Source organism: Heliangelus exortis, chromosome 3 (genome assembly GCF_036169615.1).
Source record: "Heliangelus exortis chromosome 3, bHelExo1.hap1, whole genome shotgun sequence".
NCBI lineage: Eukaryota > Metazoa > Chordata > Aves > Apodiformes > Trochilidae > Heliangelus > Heliangelus exortis.
In genome coordinates this window covers 12,165,724-12,188,652 of record NC_092424.1, presented here as the reverse complement: position 1 = coordinate 12,188,652, position 22,929 = coordinate 12,165,724, and the positions used below count along the sequence as shown (strand labels likewise).

At 36.0% G+C, this 22,929-nt stretch overlaps 1 protein-coding gene and 1 long non-coding RNA gene across 11 annotated transcripts in view; one reads left to right on the top strand and one right to left on the bottom strand.

Annotated features, from left to right (window-relative positions):
* Positions 1–22,929, bottom strand: part of BIRC6 (baculoviral IAP repeat containing 6) — a 155,914-nt gene that overhangs the window by 24,448 nt on the left and 108,537 nt on the right. For all 10 annotated transcript variants that reach the window (XM_071739197.1, XM_071739202.1, XM_071739199.1 and 7 more), the window contains 3 exons: positions 21,184–21,401; positions 18,734–18,898; positions 16,687–16,855 (listed from right to left, as the gene is read on the bottom strand). In XM_071739197.1, the coding sequence (XP_071595298.1) occupies positions 16,687–16,855; positions 18,734–18,898; positions 21,184–21,401 (552 nt within the window). The remainder of the gene's footprint in view (positions 1–16,686; positions 16,856–18,733; positions 18,899–21,183; positions 21,402–22,929) is intronic.
* On the top strand, positions 5,547–10,654 carry LOC139794089 (uncharacterized). Its single transcript, XR_011724944.1, has 2 exons — positions 5,547–7,243; positions 8,354–10,654. It is a non-coding gene; the product is annotated as an uncharacterized lncRNA (long non-coding RNA).

Genomic DNA, 22,929 nt, shown 5'->3' with positions numbered 1-22,929 from the left:
TATATTCCCAAACATGATTACTAAGTCTACACAAAACCACTTGAGAGGTACCATCAGACTAAAGTGAAATAAGAAAAAATGGGAGGCCCATTAGTATTTATTCTGGAAATTTTGGAAGATGCAATGTGGTATCAAATTTTAAAGGGCCTTCCAAATGTCTTTACCAACTACTTGCAGAGGGAAAACCAGTCTAGTACTTATAGATTCCCAATCTTATCCTACAAGCAGGGATACAGATACCAGCGTTGGCTTCCAACTAATGAAGGGGAAAAAAATGAACTCTTGGATGAAATGCTCATGAGCCTTAGTAACGAGATAAATGGACCAAGAAAGCCTAAAGAGAGGTACCCTCTGCTTTAAACAAGGCAGAAGCTTTCCCACCTTGTGCCTTGAACAGTCACATACATGAACTGTACCATTTTCTGTAAATTAAACACATGCACAGCTGTAAAACTATCACAAGATTGTGGCAGACTACTGGCAGAAAGAACTTCATGGAGCACTTCTGTCCAAAAACAAACAGTTCCGAAGACAACATCCCCTACCTATTAATTTTCAATTCTTAATTCAAAATAAACATACAGAAATTAACTTGAGTAATGAACTGAACACCAGCTGCATTTCATGTTTGATTTCTTAGCTTCTACAAATTCTTGTATGTCAAGAATCAGCATCAAACTACATTTCTCCTGAAAGCTTATTAAAAAAGATAACTAATCTAAGGAGGCAGGAAGGCAAACACCACAGTTTAGTTTCCTTTTCCAGTAAACATATTATGCAGTGGAGTGCAAGGCATCAAGGTCTTTCAAAAGAGTGCCCCTCACGAAGAGTGATGTCTAAGGGGATCCAAAGGGAAGCAGTAAAAAAATTACAGGTCCTTGACAGGCAGATACAGATACATAAGCAGTCTGTTGCTCATGCTTTCAAGATAGTTATACTATCCTTTAACCACACAGGTCCGGAACTTCAGAGGAGCCTTCTTTTACTTTTTTTACTTTCAGAATCATTTGTAAAGCACCTTGAGTGGCTTAGTCATTATTTGGAAAAACCTCTGTGATTTACGGGTCATAAAAGCAAATTGACACACCCTCCCAATTCCATAATAGTCTTTTTCTGAAAAGTACTCTGCCTCATTAAGGCACAAATAAGTGGGTGAGAAGCAGGGGAAGCAATAACGAGGTGAGATATGAGAAGCCAAACTGAAATCCAGCCTTCAGCCATCCATTTTCCTGCCTGATAAATTCCTGACAATCTTTCCCACAAAACTCCCTACCTTCTAGAAAATCCAACATGCACTTTAATTCACTGTCATCAAGTGAGCTGGGCCAGAGGTTGCAAGCCAGCCTGAAGTATGCTCTGTACATGCAGCTGGAAAATCCACCACCAGTTAAGTAAATGAATGAAGAGCTCTCCAGTAATGGATTTATGTTTTAAAGCCATATAAACCAATACGCAGTACAGAAACAGATAAAGATTGTAACAGAGTTAGAGTCTTGCAATGAACTTTGCTAAAAAAATAATATATTTCCATTAGCTCTTTCAGGTCAGTAAAATTCAGTCTTAAAAGTACTAAGTGCTTTATATGTCAGGCAATCCAGTACCCAGTTACAAACCAAATCTAAGAAGCTTTGCTCTTTGTGACACGTAGGGCTTTAATTCTCAAAGTTCTGAAAGCTTTGATGTTTTAATACATACTTCATTATTACTTGCTACAACACAGCAGAGCAAGTAGAACAAATTTACAATTTGTTTCTTTCATAAATATTTTGTTAATCACTCATATATAATTGGTTTTTATATTTAAGAAAAATTAAAATTAAAAGTTCTACGCCAAAAGCACTATCTAATAGGAAAGTCTGATACTTTAAATGTTTTGGAAAACGTAATAAACATATATTCATATTCTTTTGTAAAGAGAAAATGAAATTTCATTATACAGTTATTTCATCCTCTTACTCCAAAACTATTTCCAAGTAAAGACAACAAATCAGACAAAAATCACCTTCGTGAAAGGTGCTAAGATGATGGTATCTTCTATGTTTGTTTGTTTTGAAGATCAGCCACCCAGAAATAAGGACAAGATTTGTTCTCTCTCACAAGTTTAAGGGCTTTGGAGAAAGAGAAACTTGTTTTTGTTCTGTTGTTATCTGAAAGCCACCCTGCTAAATAAGTTCTCACTACTCTGCTTATTATATTCACTTAATGGACTCCTCTGACACAACAGAATTTATGAATATGACAGCTCAAAAACCTGATGCTTGAAAGCCCTAATACTCCTCCAGAAGCATGCAGCCTACAGTCAAATCTACGTGAAAAAACAGTCCTGGATACCTCCTGTCTTTGACTAAAATCCTCTTGAGCTGAAGAGAAAAGCACTGAATTATGACTGAAGCATTGTTAAAGTTACTAACTGCTTTTTAAAGGTGCAATGCCCATACAAGAGATTCTTTTTGACAACACTGAGGAAGAACAAAATGAGAATTGCCTGATGTCCCATGTGTGAATAGAACACAAAGATGAGAAAAATGCTTGATGTTTATAAGATCTGGTACTAATTTGTCCAATTGATTTCTTAACACAGAACTACTTTTGGAAACAAACCAGAGGAACTTCTGTAGTTATTTATGAGAGAATTCTGGAATTTTCCAAGGATACTCTGGGTCAGTAACAAAGTTACAAAATGAGGAAAACCACCCAGTCAATAACCAAAGGCTTTCAAGTTTATCAGTCAGAATGAAAACAAAATGTAAGTAGCTCAAGTGTCAAAATCCTCAAGTCAGTGCTGAGATAAAACACAAAAAAAAAATTCGAATGAGAAGGTTAAAAAAAAATCTAAAAGCAACTTGTGTTGCTACAGATGAAGGATCTGATTTTTCCCTCTTATTCAACAGAATAAAAAAATGCTTTTCAACCTGGCTCAACCTGGCCATGCCCATCAATGCTGACTCAAGGGCATCACACATCAATCTATGTAATAAAAAAGGGGCTAACACAGCTCTCTCCTACAAAGAAAACAGTTGCTGTGTTTAGTCCTCAGGAGAGAGAGAGAAAAAAAAACAAACCAAACAAAAGAGACTAAGGTAGAAGAAAGGATTGTGCACATCCCCTTCCTGCTTATGCTAAGTGAACCAGTTCATCTTAATTTGTGCATGTAATTGTAGCTCAACAGCCATGGATTTGCTCTGTTGTTCTGCAGTTTACCTCAGAGTGTCAGAACTCATGAAGAGAAGTTTGGGGAACTTGCCAGAGAAGAAAACTGGAACTTAACCACCTACAGGATGTATGTGCTGCTACATTTCAAGTAGTTTCCTGAATCTTAGGGAAAAAATAAAACAACTAGAAGGGAAAACAGTCTTCATGGGCAACTGATGTATGAATGATCTGGATTTCATTACAGCATTGTAGCCTGAATATATTTAAGTCTAGACAGCTCTCCATATTTTTCTTTCCATTTCCTCCTTCAAGTCTTCCCTTACATTCTGCTTTGACTTGCCATCTTCAGAGCATTTGCTCTCTTATACTGGCAAACAATAACTGACTCCAAACAAGCTATTTTAATGAAAAAATACAGCATATAGAATGATCTTAGAGTACATGAATTTAAAAACTATATAAATCCACTTTGTTGAAGAGCACTTGTTCCTTTTGTAAATGTGATGTTATGTGTGTGCTGTATTATTCATAGCAGTAGCATATAGCAGGATAATGATCATCTAAGGATCAAGACTGTAAATCACTGAATTTATATCACTGCGTTTTCACAAGGTAGCCTAGCAATTCCCTCTCGAAGTATGAATATCTTTAAAATATGACATACATTTGTATTGCCTAAGGTCTATCCCCATGCAATACAAATGCTCAAACATCAGCAATAATGAAGAGACTGACCTATAATCAACATAATTTGTTCTGCTCTTGGGATGCTACATAAATCAGATACCAATGAGTTGCCAAAGTCGTACTAAGTGACTGAAAGCTCTGCCTAGATGGAAGTAACAGCATTAAATTTAGAACATTTTGGACTTGTGTCCAAACCCAATTACTATGTAACCATATAATGTTCACACCGAATTGGGTGGTTTTATTACCTGTTGTCTAAAAAATAAGCCCAGACTACAGTGTTATTTTACACAAAATGTAAAATATCTCCGCATCTTCCCCAGTATCATAAAAAAACATGGATAACTCAAGGCCTTTTCAAATCATGTATTATTCATGCGAGAAATGTGAGGAATGTTGCATGAAATTTTCTCTTCACACTGAAGATGCATTGTAGGTATAAGGAAGTTATTTGTGAAAACCAGCTTCCCCCCAGCATGGATGGATTCCTCGTTTCCTATAACTGAGAAATGTTCTGCCAGAAATAACAACCTTTGCTTTCTTGCCCCCACACCTCTACCAGCCAACACTGGCAACTTAAACAGCTATTACCCCATCCCTCTCACTGTGCTGTTCTACAGATCTATTTCTGGTTTCCAAACCAGTTCACAGCACGTCCACACACATGCTCATATCAATACAATGGAAGAAGAGGAGGGAAGAATTCCCATCAAACCAAGGTCCATGGCAAACGCTGAAGCTGAATTGCTGCATGCAGGAGGTGCTGCTCCCCCCTGACTGTGCACAGAGGGAGCCCACAGAAATTTGTTTCCCTGGGTTCACCTTAGCCACTGAAGTGCCAGCTGCATTACAACTGTGTCACTGGTAGATCACCATGAGACTTCAACCACAGCCATAACCAGGCCAATAAATATTTTGTTAATCTTTTGCTGCTCTCTGTGGATACAACTTAATTAGCTGCCATTTGCAGTGGAGCTGCTGAATTTGGTTTATTGTCACTACTTATACGTGACAATATTGCAAGAATTTTTTCTGCTGACCTTGAGTCTTTATACCTGCTTATACTGAAAAGGTGCCAAATTCCTACCCCCAAATACATTTATTTGTCTTTAAACAGAAGATGCACGTTGCACATTTTCCCCCCTTCCAGAAGGGAAAGGGTTTGATCTTTAACAGGTGAGGGTTAACACAGTGCAATGAGCCTTGCCAGTTCAGTTTATTTCTAGGTGATCTCAGCAACATCATGGTCAACAAATGGTCAGAATACACAGGTGAAAAATTCCCCATCTTTGTATCTCTGAATGGATCCAAGCGAAGAGAGAAATATGGTCAAGATGCACAGGCAGAAAAGAATTCTAGGAAGAAGTGAAGTTGCAGCAGTCTTCTCAGAGTAAGGGAAGAAGCTTAAAAGCAAAGACCATATACACAATCTAGAATGGGTTTTAAGGAGGCTTCGCTGGAGAGACTGAAGCCAATTACTTAAATCTTCTGTAGTCAAATAATTTAATTGATGCAACTCTACTTTCAGGATAAAGGGCAAATCATGTACAAGTACCATACAACTCATGGTACTTGAAACATGGCATTTACCATTAAATAATACACATTTAATATATGTAGTTTTCTCCATTACTAACATACTAACAAGTGCACTTAAAGACTTAAGAAAAGCAATGAAAAAAGGTCAATGTCCAAGTACAATAATTTAAAAATATAAGTATTTATAGTAATTGTTTACAGTCTTTTACTTTCTCACAAAAAGATTATAGACTACTCAGTTTCAAACAATGTCTCCTAATTTCAAATGTATGCTGCTCTGGAAAGTGACCAAGGTTTCCAGTTGGATTCCTACTGTTTGAATCCAATGTAATAAATTGTCTTTAGATTTTTCATATGTGCAAGCTTTATGTACTTCTGAATTCTGCATTCCTTGATATTGCAAATAACATTTAAAAAACGTTTTCCAATATATGCAAAATACTGCTCCTTTATATAAAGGCAACTATGCTATACCAACAGAAACACATTGCTTTGGTAGCCTTCACAGAACAAAGTGACTGAATAAAATTACTTCAAACACAGCTACTTGCAGAGGTTATCAAAATTGCAGGTTTTTATGTGAAGAGATTGGGGAGAAGACATTGCAGAGCTCCCCCTTTCCTTTCCAGTACGGTAGGAAAAAAATACCTCATCTACCTAGAAAAAAAAATGAGTTACTGATTGCTATAAAATCAGAACAGGAATATTTTTCTTTAACTCTGCATTTTCATTACTTAATTACACACCAACCTGCATTCTTTGGGTGGTGAATAAAAAGGGGAAAAGTGTTACAAGTCGTATTTCCCATAGAAACAATTGCCTGTCAAACAAAGCATAAAAAGACAAAAGGCAGAAACACTGCTTTCAGCTTGAATGCCTTAATGTCCCTATTTGTCATGCAGCACTTCCTCTGAAAATGCCAAAGTACAGTTAACTCCACTCCTCCTTACACCGCACACTTTCTCCATTATTGGAACAGGATTAAAATATGCAGGGCCTGACAATGAAACAGCAGAGCCCTCGCACATTGTTATGCAACTCACTGTCTGCAAGGGTGGCTCGTAGCTCCTTCTTTATTCAGCAAGTGCCAAGTGCATGTTTAATCAATGTCACAGCTCACCACCGTGTGCAGCTACAGCCACTGTCATTCCTTTCTTCAGATTTGCCTGGCTAAGTTATGCAATGCTCCGAAGAATACCTTGGAATTCTTTCCAGAGGCTCTGAATGCAGGTGTGTGACAGCGTTCACACTATTGCCAGTAAAGCAGACTTCTTTTCATCCCTTTTCAGGCTGGACGAAAATTACATAGTGTGGCTGCACGCAGTTCGCTGCATTTGGAATTACAAGATGTCCATGTGAGAAAGCCTCTTCAGACAGCTGCCACAGAGCCTAAATCAAAGCCTGGCTTTTTCTGAAGTCTTAATAAATAACTGAGCATAACTGAATAAAACCAGGAACCGTTAGGTTGGGGGTTTTTTTGTTTGTTTGCTTGGTTGGTTGGTTTTGGGTTTTTTTCAGGCAAAACTGAACAGCATGCATTTTGTTGCTCTGCATCATCTAAGGAAAGAAATCCTCAGTTTTAATGAGAATTAGCCAACACTGAGGATCTTTACCAGAAGGAGTTTTACTGCTTTTTGACTATACTTGTTTTAGTGGATTACTGAGAGTGGAGGCCAGTCATTTGGAAGATTCTGTAACATTATTATCCTCACCGATAAAACTTCATCAAGGAACTGTTCATGCTCCTATGTGGTCTGTCTGAGTGAGGAGAGCAGCCCCTTCATGAAGATAAAAGCCTGGTTTGCCACTGAATCGACGAGTAAGAAGCATGTCTGATGACATTTTATTCCTGATGCAATGTAGGGTAAGAAACATCTTTTTTTTTTTAAACCTTTCTGTGAGAGATGCTCTGAGCTGATGGCTTTAATTAGACTCACAGCAGAAATACATTTATCTCCATGATTAAAGATGTTTGTGACGAGAGAAAAATACTATTACGCTATTAAATATGACTGCAAATTTTCAGTGAATTTGGGTTACCTGAACTAGTAGAAATCCCAAACAGATTTTGGTTTAAAAATTTCTCATTGATAAGGCTAAAGCAGCATAGCAGATTATATGTAGCAACACCCTCTCAGCCATCAGTGAACATAATTTTACAGGGATATGTTTCTAGAGGGTATTTTACTGTCAATTAAGGGTACAAGAGCAGCTAAGTAATAGAGAGGACCTGTCAGCCTCACTTTTGCAACAAAAAAAGGCAATAAATCACACACACATCTGTAGTTATCTAGCTCGAATCCTTATATTGCCTAGAATTTTATTATTATGAAAGTATGACTGTCTTTTGGCTTACTGCAAGAATAAGCATATAGAATAATAACAACCACCTTTTTATTTGAAGAGACATTTTCTGTTAAATGTGTACTGCTGTACAGATGTCCAAAAGCTGATCTATTAAAACCGTAAAAGCATAAGATCTCACCTGTAATTGCCTACTTAGGGCTCACTGGTGAAAAAAGACTGATACTGCATTAAGCAGGTATATTTTCATGTTCAAAAATAATAGACATGAATATTTTCAAGTGGATTTGTACTGTAAATATTTAACAACAGCTGAAAATTCACATAATCTCCCCAGGCATTTCAGAGTATTTGGCAATGCCCACATACCTGCTTTCATCAATCTGATGTTTCGTAAGAAAATGAATTAGCTTGCTAAAGACAAATTTAAAAACTCTTTTATAATAAAGCATATTAACTGGCTTCAAGCATCAAGCTGTTTTTCACTCCTGTCAAATCACAGAACAATTATTTTTAACATGGAGATGTTCATACAAAAAGAAAACAAAATATTACTACAAATCAGTAAACATAGCAGTAATATGTGTAAAGCAGCACTGAATTGTTTTGAAGAAGATTAAAGCTTGCATGTTTGTCAGACCAGATTTACCATTTGCTTTCTTTCTTCTAGCTAGCTGCCAGAATACTGGTGAAGGTATTTGCAGGGAAAATGGGGACCTCTGCCATCACAACACTGGAAGATGTAAAAAGGCAAGAGGAGAAAGAGGAAAAGGAAGAATCTATTTTAGCACTGCTTGGCATTATTGGAACTGTGCTCAATTTATTTGTTATTGTTTTTGTGTACATCTACACTACACTTTGATGGCATTTTTGAACATAAATTGCACAGCACATAATGCAAAGACCAGCAATGGTAAGAATGATTTCTGAATTTAAAGCAAAAAACCCCCAACAACCTACTAGCTGAAAAGATTATCAAAAACATTCCAGCAGAAAGTGTTTGGGTAAGGGCGCTGCATCAGTGACTGCTAAATGTACCTGAGAGCCCAGCTAGGGTGCTAAATTACATAAATGAAAGCAGATGATATCCAGCTTCTCATTGATAACCCATGAAATTCAAATAGCAGGAACAGAGATGGCACTGTTTTCTAGCTCAAACATGCAACACACAAGATACGTAAACTAATACTGAAATCAGAACACAGAGAGATATTAATTAAATATATAGATACATATAAGCAAGCCCTGTTATGCTTTCTATGGTTTTGTGCAATGTCTCTACCAGAAAACAGACAAAAGGGGTTTATTTTAGATCACCATAATTTAGGCTTGTTACTTACACTAATGTATATAATATGTGTGGAAACAGGAATACTGTTATACCAAAAATTGTAATATTATAAATAAAATTTTAACCATTTACTATATTCTGCAGCATTTTTGTAAGTCTTGTGGAAAGCTGAAAAAGGTTAGCTTTTCTTGCCTTTACTGAATCTGTGTTTGAAATCATCATGCTATACTGACAATGTACTTTTAAAATTAAAAATACTTTAAAGTGGTGTGAAAAAACAAACAGTAGTTTCAGTACTTCTTTTGAGAATTATTAATAATTACAGTGACACACTAATACATATTGTCCATATGAAAAATTAACATTTTACATTTTTATATCACCATTTTTAGAATATATTTAGCAAATCTAATATAACTTTCATGTTTTCATCCTGACGCTTATTTTCAAATAATATAAATTGTGCCATACCAGGATTCATGGTGTTGCACTGAAAATAGGTTTAGTAATCTTTGCCCAGAACAGTGTACTCTCTCTTTCTGAACGAGATAATGAAGACATTTTCCTGTTTTGTACAGTTTATGATTGAGGACAGAACTGCACCTTATGCAGACTTTATTGAATATGCAATTAAACTACTGAAATTGCTGAAACTATTTCCATATTCTAAATTAAACCTATGTATGTCTTTGAATTAGACCCAAAGCTGCAGACAGTCTGAGATTATAGAAGTTTTCGTATATTAATATATCTTGCATATTTCTTCTAATCTCTAACTACTTCTCAGAGTTTAGGATTAAAAATACAGTAGGAAAACAATACTAAAAAACCCATCAACATCAGTTTTAATAAATACTGTTCTTGGTATTTATACATGTGCCATAAGAGGAACAACAGAAGATTTCTACATTTCTGTATTTCTGAAAATCAGCTCAGTTCCTTCTCCTAGACTTCAAAGCTCCATCAAGTCCTTGCATAAAGTGACAAGCAAAGAAATACAAACCCTTATATAGGTGATAGTTTATTACTGTATAGAACTTCATAGAACTTGCTAAACCAACTGAGCCTCTGGAAGTCACTTTGAAACAAGCACATGCATAAAATAAGGTCAGGGGTCTAAACCAGAATGCATTTGGCAATGATATTTCAGTCAGTTGCTGAAACTATGCTGTAACACTGACTTATGGATGAATCAAGTGGAAGATGGTATATTCTGGTTTTGCAGCTCTGAGTCAATAGTGGCTCAACCAAAAGAAATGATAAACGGAGCTGAGGCTGCACTGGAAGGAAGCATGGACAGATGAGAAAACTGATTCACTACCCACAGTCTACATACAGCAAGCCTCTAGGACTGTATGTTCATTTTCAGTATATGAAGCACCAGAGCATCCTGCAAAAATAAACTAAATGGTAGAGGAATTATGCAGGTTATTCATGTTAATTCAAGACTATAAAATAGAGTCAATATATTACATTTTTCAGCATACTTCTTTTGTCTATTATATTGCATTAATCTCATAATACAACAATATCTAAGATGTCGTAAAATGAGAGGTTAAAGAATCTGAAAACTTAACAGAAATATGAAATTCAGGTAGAAATTACTGCTGTTTATTTTGATACTGAAGTTATTTAAAATTTGTCAATTTTGTGAAATAAATAAAGTTTTATTTCATGTCATTTCAGTGCATAGCTCTCTTCTCAAAATTGTGAATCAACACCAGCACTGGAGTGAGATACTGCACCTTTTTTGTAAGCACTGCAACAGTAAAAGAAGACAAAAAGCAATCCCAAGGTTATAACCAAATGTGGCAAAGATTCAGCATCATTATTTTACCAATGAATTAATTCATCTGCATTAATGAAAACAAATAGAACTTTTAAAATTGATAATTATATATTGTCTAAGCTGCCATTGTATTTCTGATTTCATTTTTAGCAAAAGGCTTTGACTTGCTGAAGGAAGTCACAGGGTAATATTATCATTATAGATTACCCTGGCATACAAGTCAGATTTTGTTTCAAAACAGAAGCCTAACATCCTCTCTTAACAGGTAACACTTCTGCTCTATACTCACGCCAGCCTAAATCTAGCTTTAGTTAAATGAGCTCCAATATATAACTCTGGTGCTTATACTTTTAATCCAATCCATGCATAAGAATCTAACAACAAACAAGCAACTACCTCTTATTTGACATAGTAAAAAGTCAATAACCTAGGATAAAACAGAATTTTACAATGATTCAACAGTTACACTGCAGCAGTACCTTCACACCTTCAGCAATGGATGAATAAAGATGCTGAGATGCTAAGATACTCTTAGCTAAGTAAGATCAGTGCAGCAACTTCAGATCCATAAGACAACACAAAATTTCTGAAGCACTCAGCACTACACAGTCCAGCAGAACTGGACTCCTTTGCAAAAAGTAAAGCAACACAAAAATCAAAGCAAAACAAAACACCAAAGCCTTGAGAAGACAACGATCAACAGAAATTAACTACTCTTAACTTTAGCAGGCAATCTAGTCTAGTTCAAGCTCTGAGGCAAAAAGGCAAGGCCTGGAAACTATTACTTGAATGAGTTCAACTAACAAAGGTACATCAAAACAAGAAGAAAAAAGAATTCATTACGTTCACCTTCAACATTATTTGTCCATAGTACTTTATAAATTCACAGTATTTATACTGTGGATAAAGCAGCTGGATAAAGCAGCACAACTGTAAGTGAATCCACCAGTCCAGGGTCAGACAGTACCTGGTAAACTAAGGAAGGTGAATTAAAGGCAAATATTGGACTGTTACAAAGTGGAACACGCTTGTAGGTAAACACAATCCTTTAAGTAAAGCCCTTACATAGAAATCTATCATCTCAGCAGTCAAACTCAAGGCAGACAGAGCATGTCTAACACCAAAAACTATACTGACCACATCACGTTGAGTGATGGAGGATAAATGGTAGCTAAAGGTTGAGCATGCAAGAAAAGCCCAGTATCACCTGCTTCATGTAGGCCTGCAAAGCAAATTTAGGCAGAATTCTGCAGCTTGCTATGAGGTCTGTCTTCCAAGGCAGAGGTGGTACCAAACCTCTCTCACTTTTCAGCTTTAACAAGGTTAAGTCATCTCAGCACCTCCTAGCTACTAGTGTAGGGACAAACCAGCACAACTTTATTTTTAAACAAGAGGAATCTACCTAATATTGTGGTATCACTAATAAACCCCAGCTTCACTGGGCTTTTTATTTTCAAAGTTCTTAACAAAATAGACAGTCCCTGCCCTAAAAGTCACTTGATCTTCCTTTTGTTTCATTATTCCCTTCCACTGCTTTCTCTCTGTAAACCTTGTTAGCTACTTAGACTACTATTAGTACTGATTTTTTCTATCCCACTTGTAAAAATTATCTTGTATTAGTCTTCATAAACCTAGGTCCAGCAGCCAAGTAACTCTTACCAGGAAAATCTAGACCTTCAAGATAGTCATGTACTCCGGTTGGAATAAGATAGTTACACTTTGCTGGAAACCTCTTATTGCAGAGTGCAAATTTTATTGTTGTATATTTTGTTCAAGGAGAGCTTTCACCTATTTGAAAGAGCTCCTACGTCAGTAATTCTTTCAAATTAAATGCACTGTACACGAGACAAGAGTGAAAATATTTTACGTGACAGCTTTTGGTGTGAAATGTGCATAAATGCGCAGTCATGAATACATGCTAGGTGTTCCATGACACAGAAGAACAACACCAATTTTACAAATGGAAACATGAATTAATTCTCAGGAGTAAACACAAGTGTAACAAAAAAATCTCACCATGTTACAAAGATAAAATTTTTCATTTATAAAATGAAAGGTAATAGAAGCCACAGATAATAAATGCTGTAAAAAGATATCAAAATAACACAGGAAAAAATGATCAAGAAACAGGGTGAGGATTACAGCACCTACTGCTCCTTGTGACTAAAGCTATGATCTATCTGGCAAAATAAGGAAAGTCCTTCATAGACAGATAAACCTTGCTTCTCCAGAAGAAAAAAGCCATTATGGGAATTAGTGAAAGTGGTCAGTTCGCAATTTTCAAGGACTTCACAGTCACCTTGCTCTGATGCAGATGAAATTGCAGAATGTGTCAGAGCAACCTGGTTTGTAATGCTCTGCTTCAAGGAGAGGTTTCTAAAAGATTAAATGCTATGTAAGCATTCTTTATTTGATCCATATTCCCTATATCTAAAACAATTTAGATAACAAGCTAGCCCATGCATGTTTTGGGCAAATTAAGCGGGGATGGCAAAACTTATTTAAGCAACAAAACTCCCTAGATAATTATCTAAATGTGACACAGGTCAATTTTATATTCTGATAATGTAACTCTTCATTAGTTTTGCCAGAACAACTGCAACAGGATATATCCTGTGGTTAACTGAACACGTCTAAACAATATATAAAATTTTCATCAATTACAAAATACTAGCTTTTACCACCACAGTGGTATCAGCCTTCTGTGATAAAGGGAAACTGCACATCTGCAGCTTCATTGCATCTATTTTTTTATAAAAAATTTTACCTGCATAATTGTATGCATATGGCAGATATAGAGACATAAATGTGTGTGTGTAAATCACTGTTATTGTAGCAGTTACATCAATGGTATATCAACAGCAAAACCTAAAATCCAGTAGAAGAACACTTCCAGCAGAAGGGTAACCTTTAACTGGTCTCACCAACATTCCTTCAAGTCTAACAAGTTACAGAGTTGCTGAAAACTGCTGTTTTCTGTCAGCATTGTGATGGGCACAGCCTGTTCCTGCTGGGGTGCCAGAACCGGGTAACACTCTCTTCACATATGCAGTGGCCTAATTTCCCAGTCCAGCACGGTACAGCAAGAATACAGTTACCTGCTTCTTCCACATGGAAGTGACAGTAGAAGGTACACTGGTCTGAAAATTAGAACACCGTGTGTTATTACTCATGCTGCTCCCTTGCCTACTTCCTCTGGGTAGGTATTCAGCCCTAGTGGAGAAGAAGTGGGTATTCAAGGCAGACAAGTCTAAAATCAGACCAGGTCCAACTGGAAAGACTTAAAGCTTTTGACCACACTGCATTATTCTTCAACGTTTTAAAAAATAAAATCAAAATAGTGTGAAAAGCCACTCCTACATTTGAAATGTTTCCACTATAAAATTGTTTAAGTGAATTTTTCAGTCTTGAGCTTTGTACCAGAGCTTAACATAGCTCCAGAGCTTCTTGATCTCTCTCGTAACAGCCAAGGCTCTGTTAGCTGTCTCCTGGCACTGAGAGTCCCAGAATCACCTGCAACTCACACTTATTAATGTGAGAATTATCTCTCTGCTTCTGAACTAAACAGTAATTACTGCATTGGAATTATGCATGACTATCACTAGGACAAACTGTTTTCATGGACTCCACTCAAATATTCATGAAGAAAAGACATCCTTTCCAGAAGTCATCCTTTCTGCATATTTCCCCCTCATGCTGATATCAAAGACAAGCTTGACTAATAAAAGACTGCAAAGGTTTTTTTTGTTAGTTGGTTTTTTGTGTTTCGGGTTTTTCTTGTTTTGTTTTGCTTTTTAATCCAAAAGAACACTGTTAATTACAGTTTTAGGTATAGACTTCTGAACAAACTCAGCAGGAAGCATTCAAGACTTGCTCAGTTCAATCAAAGCAAAAATCCTTCAGATTTTACAGTTCTGAGTTGTAATAGAAATAACCTCATCCTTTGAGAATCTGTAAGCAGAAGAGTAGGTAACATCTTTTCTCTGCTTTTCCTTTGCTTTATATAGTGTAGCTGCTAATTAAGAACTACACACCCATTTCTGAATAAGCAAGAAGTATTTGCCTTGCTCATGCTTTACAAATTATTTATTCTATAGCACAATATTTCAACATTCCCTGACAACTACAAATAACAGTAGTCCAGCAGTAAAAAACATAACTAAAGTGAACATTTCCCACTGAAACTTTACCTCTTCTTTGTACTTTGGGAAAACAAATGGTCCCTTAAAGCCAAACTCAACTTCTCACTTCCAGCCACATATCTCTTCTATAAGAATGTGACTGTCCTTACCCAGTAAAACCTGAGTTATACAGACAGAAATGTTTTTCTTTTGAAACAACAAGAAGTAATTTCAACAGCTGCAATTGATCTGTAACTCAGAAGCAACACCTTCATCCTTCAGATAATATAGCATTTTTGCCAGGTCTGTCAATGACTTCTTCTTTCTACTTCAACAAAGAATTTATGACTATCTGTTAGAAAGATTATTTCAATGTTCTACTTTCTTGTTTACTTTATTGTTTTACATTATATTTTCATTTGCAATAATGATCCTGGTGTATAAGCTACATGGTTCATTTTCCTCACAGTAATATATGCAAAACAGAACCAATAAAACCAACACAAAATTAGGGAGAGAGGTGTCAAACTGCAGACTGGCAACTGAAACATTTTTATATTTATATTTTTACTACAAGGCCCCAGCAGACTTTGTGAACTACTTCCACTCCATTATCCAAGATTATGTAATGCCCTAGTTACTACTGATTGAAAGAATTCTTGTTTTTGTTCTATGTAGCCTTGTAAATACTTAAGGCATGGATAATTTCTCCTTTACCTCAAGAGATAAAATATACTGTGTAATTCAGCAAAAAGCTATGACATTGTTTCAAGAAATTTACATCACCACACCCTACAACTGGCATTTAAAAGAACTGCAGTAACACCAGAGCACATTTATCAGTTACTCCAAAAACAGGGCAGGCAAAATAAGGTCCAAAATAAAATTATTCAGATTTGGAACAACTTCTCCTACTTTAAAGATTAAATCCATCTTTACAAAGTAACTGCACAAAAATCCAACATAGGCTAAGCCAGTGTTTAAAAACTTGAGGCTGACAATTCTATGAAGATAAAGATGCTTATCAATATTTTCATACAAAAGTCTGTCATCTAGTGAGACTGAACACAAATCACAAACCTAGTCAGCTGGTTTTGCCATTAGCTACACACAGGCATTTGTTTAACTCATGCTGCTTAAGGCTACCTTGTACAATTGAAATGGCTTCCACAGCAAGGTATAACATACAGGATAAAACCCAGCAAAACACGTTTGTTTTAAAATTAGGAGAAGAAACGTCATGACAACACATATCTCATTTGTTTTTCCTTGAAAAAAACCCCATCAATTGTGCCCATATATTTGAAATATTTTGCAGTTCTGATAGGAGGCTCATTTTTCTATTTCCCAAATACAGCAGAAAAAGTCCTCATCAAAGAGAATTGCCCTAGTACAGGTAACATTTACCAACTTCAGGTACATACTTTCGCAATTTTCTTATAAAATTAACATTTTTCTTCACACTAAGATTTATGGTTTTATGTGCAGTACTTTCCATGTATCTTTTGTAGAAGAACTAAAATGGAACCTTTTCAGATCAAAATGCTATATTCCTGTTAGCTTCAACAGTTTAAGAATTAAATTTCAAATTTAGAGAAGAAAAACAACTAAGTTTAAACTCTTACAACAAATGACTATTTCAACAACCACTATAACTGTCTAAGCCTCAAGAGAATGTTCCTTTAGTACAATTCTAAACTGTCAAATGTATTCTAGCTAGCCAGAACCACCTATTGGTTTTTATATAAAAACCTACTTGACCCAAGTCAACTTAGATTTCAAAGGAGCCAGTGGCACGTTACCTGAGTCGTTGCGGAGGTACGATGACATTGCTGGGATGAGGCATGACTGACTGAGCAGTTCTAGGAGAACGGAGGGAAGAGCACTGCTGTTTTGTCCTCTGCCCTCATGGCTAGTTTGGGTCTCTCCATTTGATGTACTCCCTGCAGGATTTATGTAACTGGCAAGAACCTGGAATACACAATAAAACCAAAATTGATTTTTGATGAAAGCTTTGACTTTCCTCCCTTGAGGAAGATGCCATAATACTTCACTGGCTATTTTGCTAATGAAGTCTTTATTTCTGCAGTCCCAAAGATGTCTTCGAAGAAATTCTACAGTTATTAGATCACTACCCTGACTTTGACTAGTGATAAATTAACTATTATAATTCAGAATTACTTTAATAGCTCAATTAATATGAATTTTGACAAACCCGTTGGAGTTACTCAGAGCAGGAGTTTGCCAACTTACACCACTGAGACATGCAGCTGATCAGCCACATTCACTCTAGAACACCAACAAAGAGAGGTATTTTTTCTTTTTTTAAAACTGCAAATGTTTGAAAAAACTCTCTAAGTTCCTTTAGGATAGGACCTCAGGGTTTATAGGGGAAACAACTTAAGGTGAACAAGACAGTTAACTTGGAACAGCCACTTGTGAGCATGACTTTAGTGAACAAAGAGCTTGGCTTCTACTCAGAGACTGGGAGAAGTCACAAATGCAACTTACCCATTCCAAGGGTGGTTCTGACTGAGTTTACAGATTCTTACCATGTGTTGTGGACATACAACCTCATTCACACTTCTGTGGGTCTGATATGTGCAGCTGTGCATTCAAATTAAGTAACTTCGAGACTTGAAAGGCAGTATTGTTTGAAGTCACATTTTCAGCCTCTTCTTTCATTCTCCCTCTTTGTTCTAACTCCATTACCCATTCTATTTTACTGCAGCATCTCATTGCACTCTGTACAAGAGTTTTTCTCAACAGCCTTCTTTGAGATGAGCCCACGGGAAGTCTGCTGTACAACTGATTGACATCTTCAACAAAATGCTGAAGGGTTTTCTGTTTTTTCCAATTGCTCACTGTGCAAATGACTTCTTACCTCATGACTGACCACAGTTAGAGCTAAACCTCTGCATGGCATAATAAACAATGTTGCCTAAAAGTTTCACCAACATTAAGTCACGTGATTTTCCTCTTTCTTGCTTATGAATTTTTTTTCCGATTTTTTGTTTTGCTTTTGAAAGGGGCATGATACTTGTGCTTTGTGATCTAGTGGCTGAAATTACTGATTACAACAAAATGTAGGGCATGGATATTTTCAGAGTTTCATCTCCTTTGCGTTCTGCCCCTGCAGTGAGGTTAATTAATGCATTTGAGCTGACAGTTTGGTGAATTAAATTTTTGATGACTAAACAGAATCTCATTTTCCCTACACTGACATAAGATCTCCTTAGCATGAGATACTAGGAGAGCATCAGATTTTTACTAAGATCTGCATGTTTCCTGGTGATTTGCTATTGTTATTTAAGTGACAAACTCATGATTTTATAGCATATTCGAGTGTGATTTCCTTGTTCTGGCGTAACAATAACAATTCACTGACACCAGTAACAACGATGGGCATTTCCTTAAAGCAGTGCAAATATATGAGAGAAATTAATAGGTAAGTAAGATTATTTGGCACACAAACCAAAATGCCTATTCCCACATTCCCCTTCTTTAATGGACTGTTTTTACTTCTCATTGAACGGAGCGATGTCAGCAGATATGCAACAGCTCCAGGGAAATACATGGGAAAGCTTTGTGGTTCACTGTTGATTCAGAACTGTCACCCAGGCTTACCCAAGCCCATCTTCTTATGCAGCAGCCTAGACACGTCTGAAAACAGCCTCATTCAAAATAAGATCTACACCATGCCTCATGTAGACGGGAGGATGTAAATTATTTTTGCCCAAAATACTATAATTAATCTGCCATATGATGAAAAAATACAAGCTCTATTTTCACTACCCAGTCCTCATGTTTCAAGTGCTTATAATTAATTAAAATGTCATTATACCATACCTGTAGAAGGCAAGTGACATGCTCTTCTTCAAGCCTTTGCTTTGTCAAAGCTTGTTCAACATCCCATCCTGAAGCTGTGGAGCCCGTTCCAAAGCCTGTACCTTTAGCCCAGTACAACTGCTGTTCTTCTGTCGATGCACTATTGTGTGTGCTTGTCACCTGTGGCTAAGTTAAAAAAAAACAGTCACAATAATTTCATGGCTTTCATCTTATGAACTTTTATTAAGAAAGCTTTTGTTTTGCAAATGAATGCAATCCCAACTCATCAGCTTAATAAAGACATCCTCAGGATTCCTTTTGATAGGAAAGATTCTGTCACATACATGGAGTTCTAGTACAGCTCAGCACTAAATTCTTACAAGAGATCCTGCAATTTGACTAGGACCATAACCCCATTCTTATTTCCTTTTAGAATACTATCACTGAAAGATCACAGCAATGAAAGGTATTAAAATGCTACTTATTTTCAAGCTACACATCTCAGCTTTGTAATTATTACTGTTTAACAGTCAAGTTTAATAACATAATTAGATGGAGAGGATGGGACTTGACATATTATCAAAAGTAGACCACCGAAGTGCTTACATGACCCAGCATGTGCTGATTTGGAACAAATACTCCAAAACAGCATGAGGTATAATTACATGTGTAGCTCTGACACGTAAACTCTGGGCCACTGAAATTCACTCTATTCCCTCTCCACATAAAAGGAGGAAAACATTTTGTTCATACACTGTTTCTGAGAGATAGCATTTTTCCAAATGTGCTTGTACAGCCTTTTCCAAAGGTCTGCTTCACTGCATCTTACTAAATTAACCCCAATATTCCATTGCTTAGCCCTTATGAAACCATTTAAGTACTTTAGTTTTCAAAGTTTACCAGATAGTCGATGAACAGGATGTAGAAAACCACTCTGATAAGCATTTTTTGCAACTAATGCTTTCCTAACTATATATTCAGCAAGCTCAAAAAGTGACCTCGTTTTTCAAAGCCATGAACACTTGCTACTTTACCATCAGAGTTACAGAAAACCAGGTCATGTGAGGAGCTGGCCAATTTTAATTTCTCATATTTGATTTATGGCTCTGAAGTTTCATTTTCTGTTCACATCTTTTTTGATGACTTTGTTAAAGATTATACTTGATGGAAAAGAAACTATGTAAGAACACACTTAAACAGTAAAAAAAGCTATGGCCTATGAAATATCACACTTAGAGTAGTCTGGAATCACCACTTAGCTTTTACATTGAGAATGCAATGCATCTTGGTGATGAAATAGTTGCATGATTATTCTCCTGTAGATACTGCTCATTACCTCACTCACGAGGATGTTGTGCCTTTAACACTCAAGAGGACTGTCACGAGTATTGACTTAAAGCACTTAAGGGAAAGCCTGGGCCCAGCAATACAAGCTTCAGTGCAGGGCTGATGGATCTCTAGATTCAAGCTAACATCTATCACCTGATAGATATGAATTATGAGAAAGCAAGCTGTTTAAGGGGTTGTGGTAACACTGAAGCAGAGATAAGAATTAACAGTTGCCCTTTCTCTCAAAAAGCACCAAAATGCTACGGTGTTAATGTGTCAGCAGCCTGTTAGAGGCAGAATATCTCAGCTTCCCCTTAAATTCACCTATCCATTAAAGTGAATTATTCTTAGGGCATGGCTTCATCTCTTCCTTTCTCTACCCCTAATCACTATTGAAACTGCTACAATCCGAACAGCTCAATATTTTGCAGCTACTTTCCATGTTTATCCTCTGCCCACAACAATGCTAAAGAGGGCAATTCATTAATTTTGTTTCAACACACTCTTATAGACAATTGGTATGTTCCACTGAAATGAGATTTTTAAAATCTTTAAAAAATGAGGGGATCTGTCCTCTGAATAGAGGGTGCTATAATATGGGAAGTACATTGAAAAGGTTTAATTTTGGAAATTCAGTCAGGATCTTAAACACTATGGAAAATTTTTGTCTTTAGATTTCATTTCCTCATCAGTAGAAAGGGTATAAAATCACCATATTAATTCATTAATTTTCACAACTCATTTATGTTTCTGAAGCATTTAAGAGTAAATAATTTGCAGTCAGTAGAGTCTAGATGATGAATGCTAAATAAGGTAATGAGGTCATGCTATCTAATGAGGATTAAAGAACCAGCACCCACTGAGCATTATGCCTCTCATGCACTGCAAAAAAAATAAAGGTCCTATGAAAGAAACTGATTACACCTTAATGCCTCATGTTGGTTATATTTAATGATTATTATGTTTATTTGCAACAAGTGAGGACAACTACTTTATCAAGTACTTTCTAATTATTTTTCTTCTTCATCCAAATACCAACTCTGTAGAGATTAGACTATAATGAAAGCAATGAAATGATTTTCTTTTTTATATTTAAAACTCTTACTACTTCTCAGTGGCAATTATTCTTCTACGAAACATACCTCTGCCTGGTTGGGACTAGAGTTGGGCACTCTTGGTGCATGGTGGCTTAGAGCAGACAGACAAGCAAGGATTAGATGTATAGCCCCAATCTCCAGAGCCATCCTCCTAAGCAGAACTCCATCATCAGTGGTCAGTGGTGTGGTGCTGAACAAACTACGCAACACATGGAAGGGCAAGGTTGGAAGCACATTTGCTGAAGGTGACTGCAGGATATGACCTAGATTGAAAAAAAAAAAAAAAATTCAGTAACATTTTTTCAATATCACTTGTTAATCTCTATGATCCAAAACCAACACATACAGAAATTTGCTAAGGTCTTAAGCACTTGCATATAATAAGCCACCTAATATCAGGTTTCTCTTCACTAACAATTTTCAGCAGTAGGAGTGTATAAAAGAAAGAACGTTTCTTTATTTCCCTTACAGATTTGGTAAAGAACCACAGGTAGAAATCTGATCTGACATTTCCAGGAGAAAGTTTAGTTTGTGAGTAATAGTAAATACACTTCTGTATTGAACTACACTTCAGGTTACAATTCTGAATGATGAAAATGAAGGTGTTTTGGACAAATTTTCTTTATTTTCTTTTAAAAGTATTCCAACTACAGTAAGTGATACAATACATATGGTCAGCTAATAGCAGCTCAGCAGACAAGGGGCTGTAGTTAGCTATGATGTAGGATTTTTTTTCACATTCATGTGCCTAAAGTGGGAATCAAGTCCCTGGCACGATCCAAGCTGTGATGCTGTTCTAGTTGAATACATGGTGAAATACTAACATAATTTTAATTAGATGAGATCCATGTTAGAATTTTGTATTTAACTCCTTTCCATGATAAGCAAGAATTCTTTGAAAAGCCACATTTGAAATAATAGAGAGACCTATTAATGCAACATACTCAAGATTTGGGAAACGGTCTCAATTTTTTCTGACTTTAACAGTGTGCAGTAATATTCCTTCTCCAGTGCATATGTTAAATATATTTCTATTATATTTCTATATATATTTGTATATATATAGAAATATATACATGTTTATATAAATAAATATACAAACATTATATAAATATTTATATACTTATATATATTTCTATATATTTATATAGATATTTATATAGATATATTTATATCTATATATATTTCTATATATTTCTATTATATTTCTATTTATATTATATTATTTTATTTCTATATTTCTATTATTTCCTCCCTCATTCTTAGAGGTTATCAGCTATATCATTATCCAGAGGTCTAAATTGAACTACCCTACCAATATGTATGTCTATATTTATATGCATCTACCCACACACTTGCATAAACAGACAAGTTAATTCATATCTATCTGCTATTCTTTGCACAGACAAGATAATGAGAATGAAGTAAAAAACGTCCTGCAGCTGGGGTCTTCATAAATAAAACTCTAAACCTTTGGAAAGAAGCCCATCTGATAGACTTCCAAAATTGCAGGTGTAACCAAATGACAAAGATAATCTAAACATTTGTCCCTGATTTATCTTTGCAGAGAACTGAATCCATGTTTAATATATTAGCAGTGTATTTACAAGTGCAGCTCTTACATTATGTGAGAAAGCAAAGAGATTCTAGGTACACAAAAAAGATGCATTATCAAATGAAAAGGAAAATATTAATGCTTTATACAGAAAACTAATTTTAACGACTGTGTATAACTAAGCCCAAATTTCATAAAGAGCTGAATTCAGACATTGGGCTTAGGGAATTGAGACA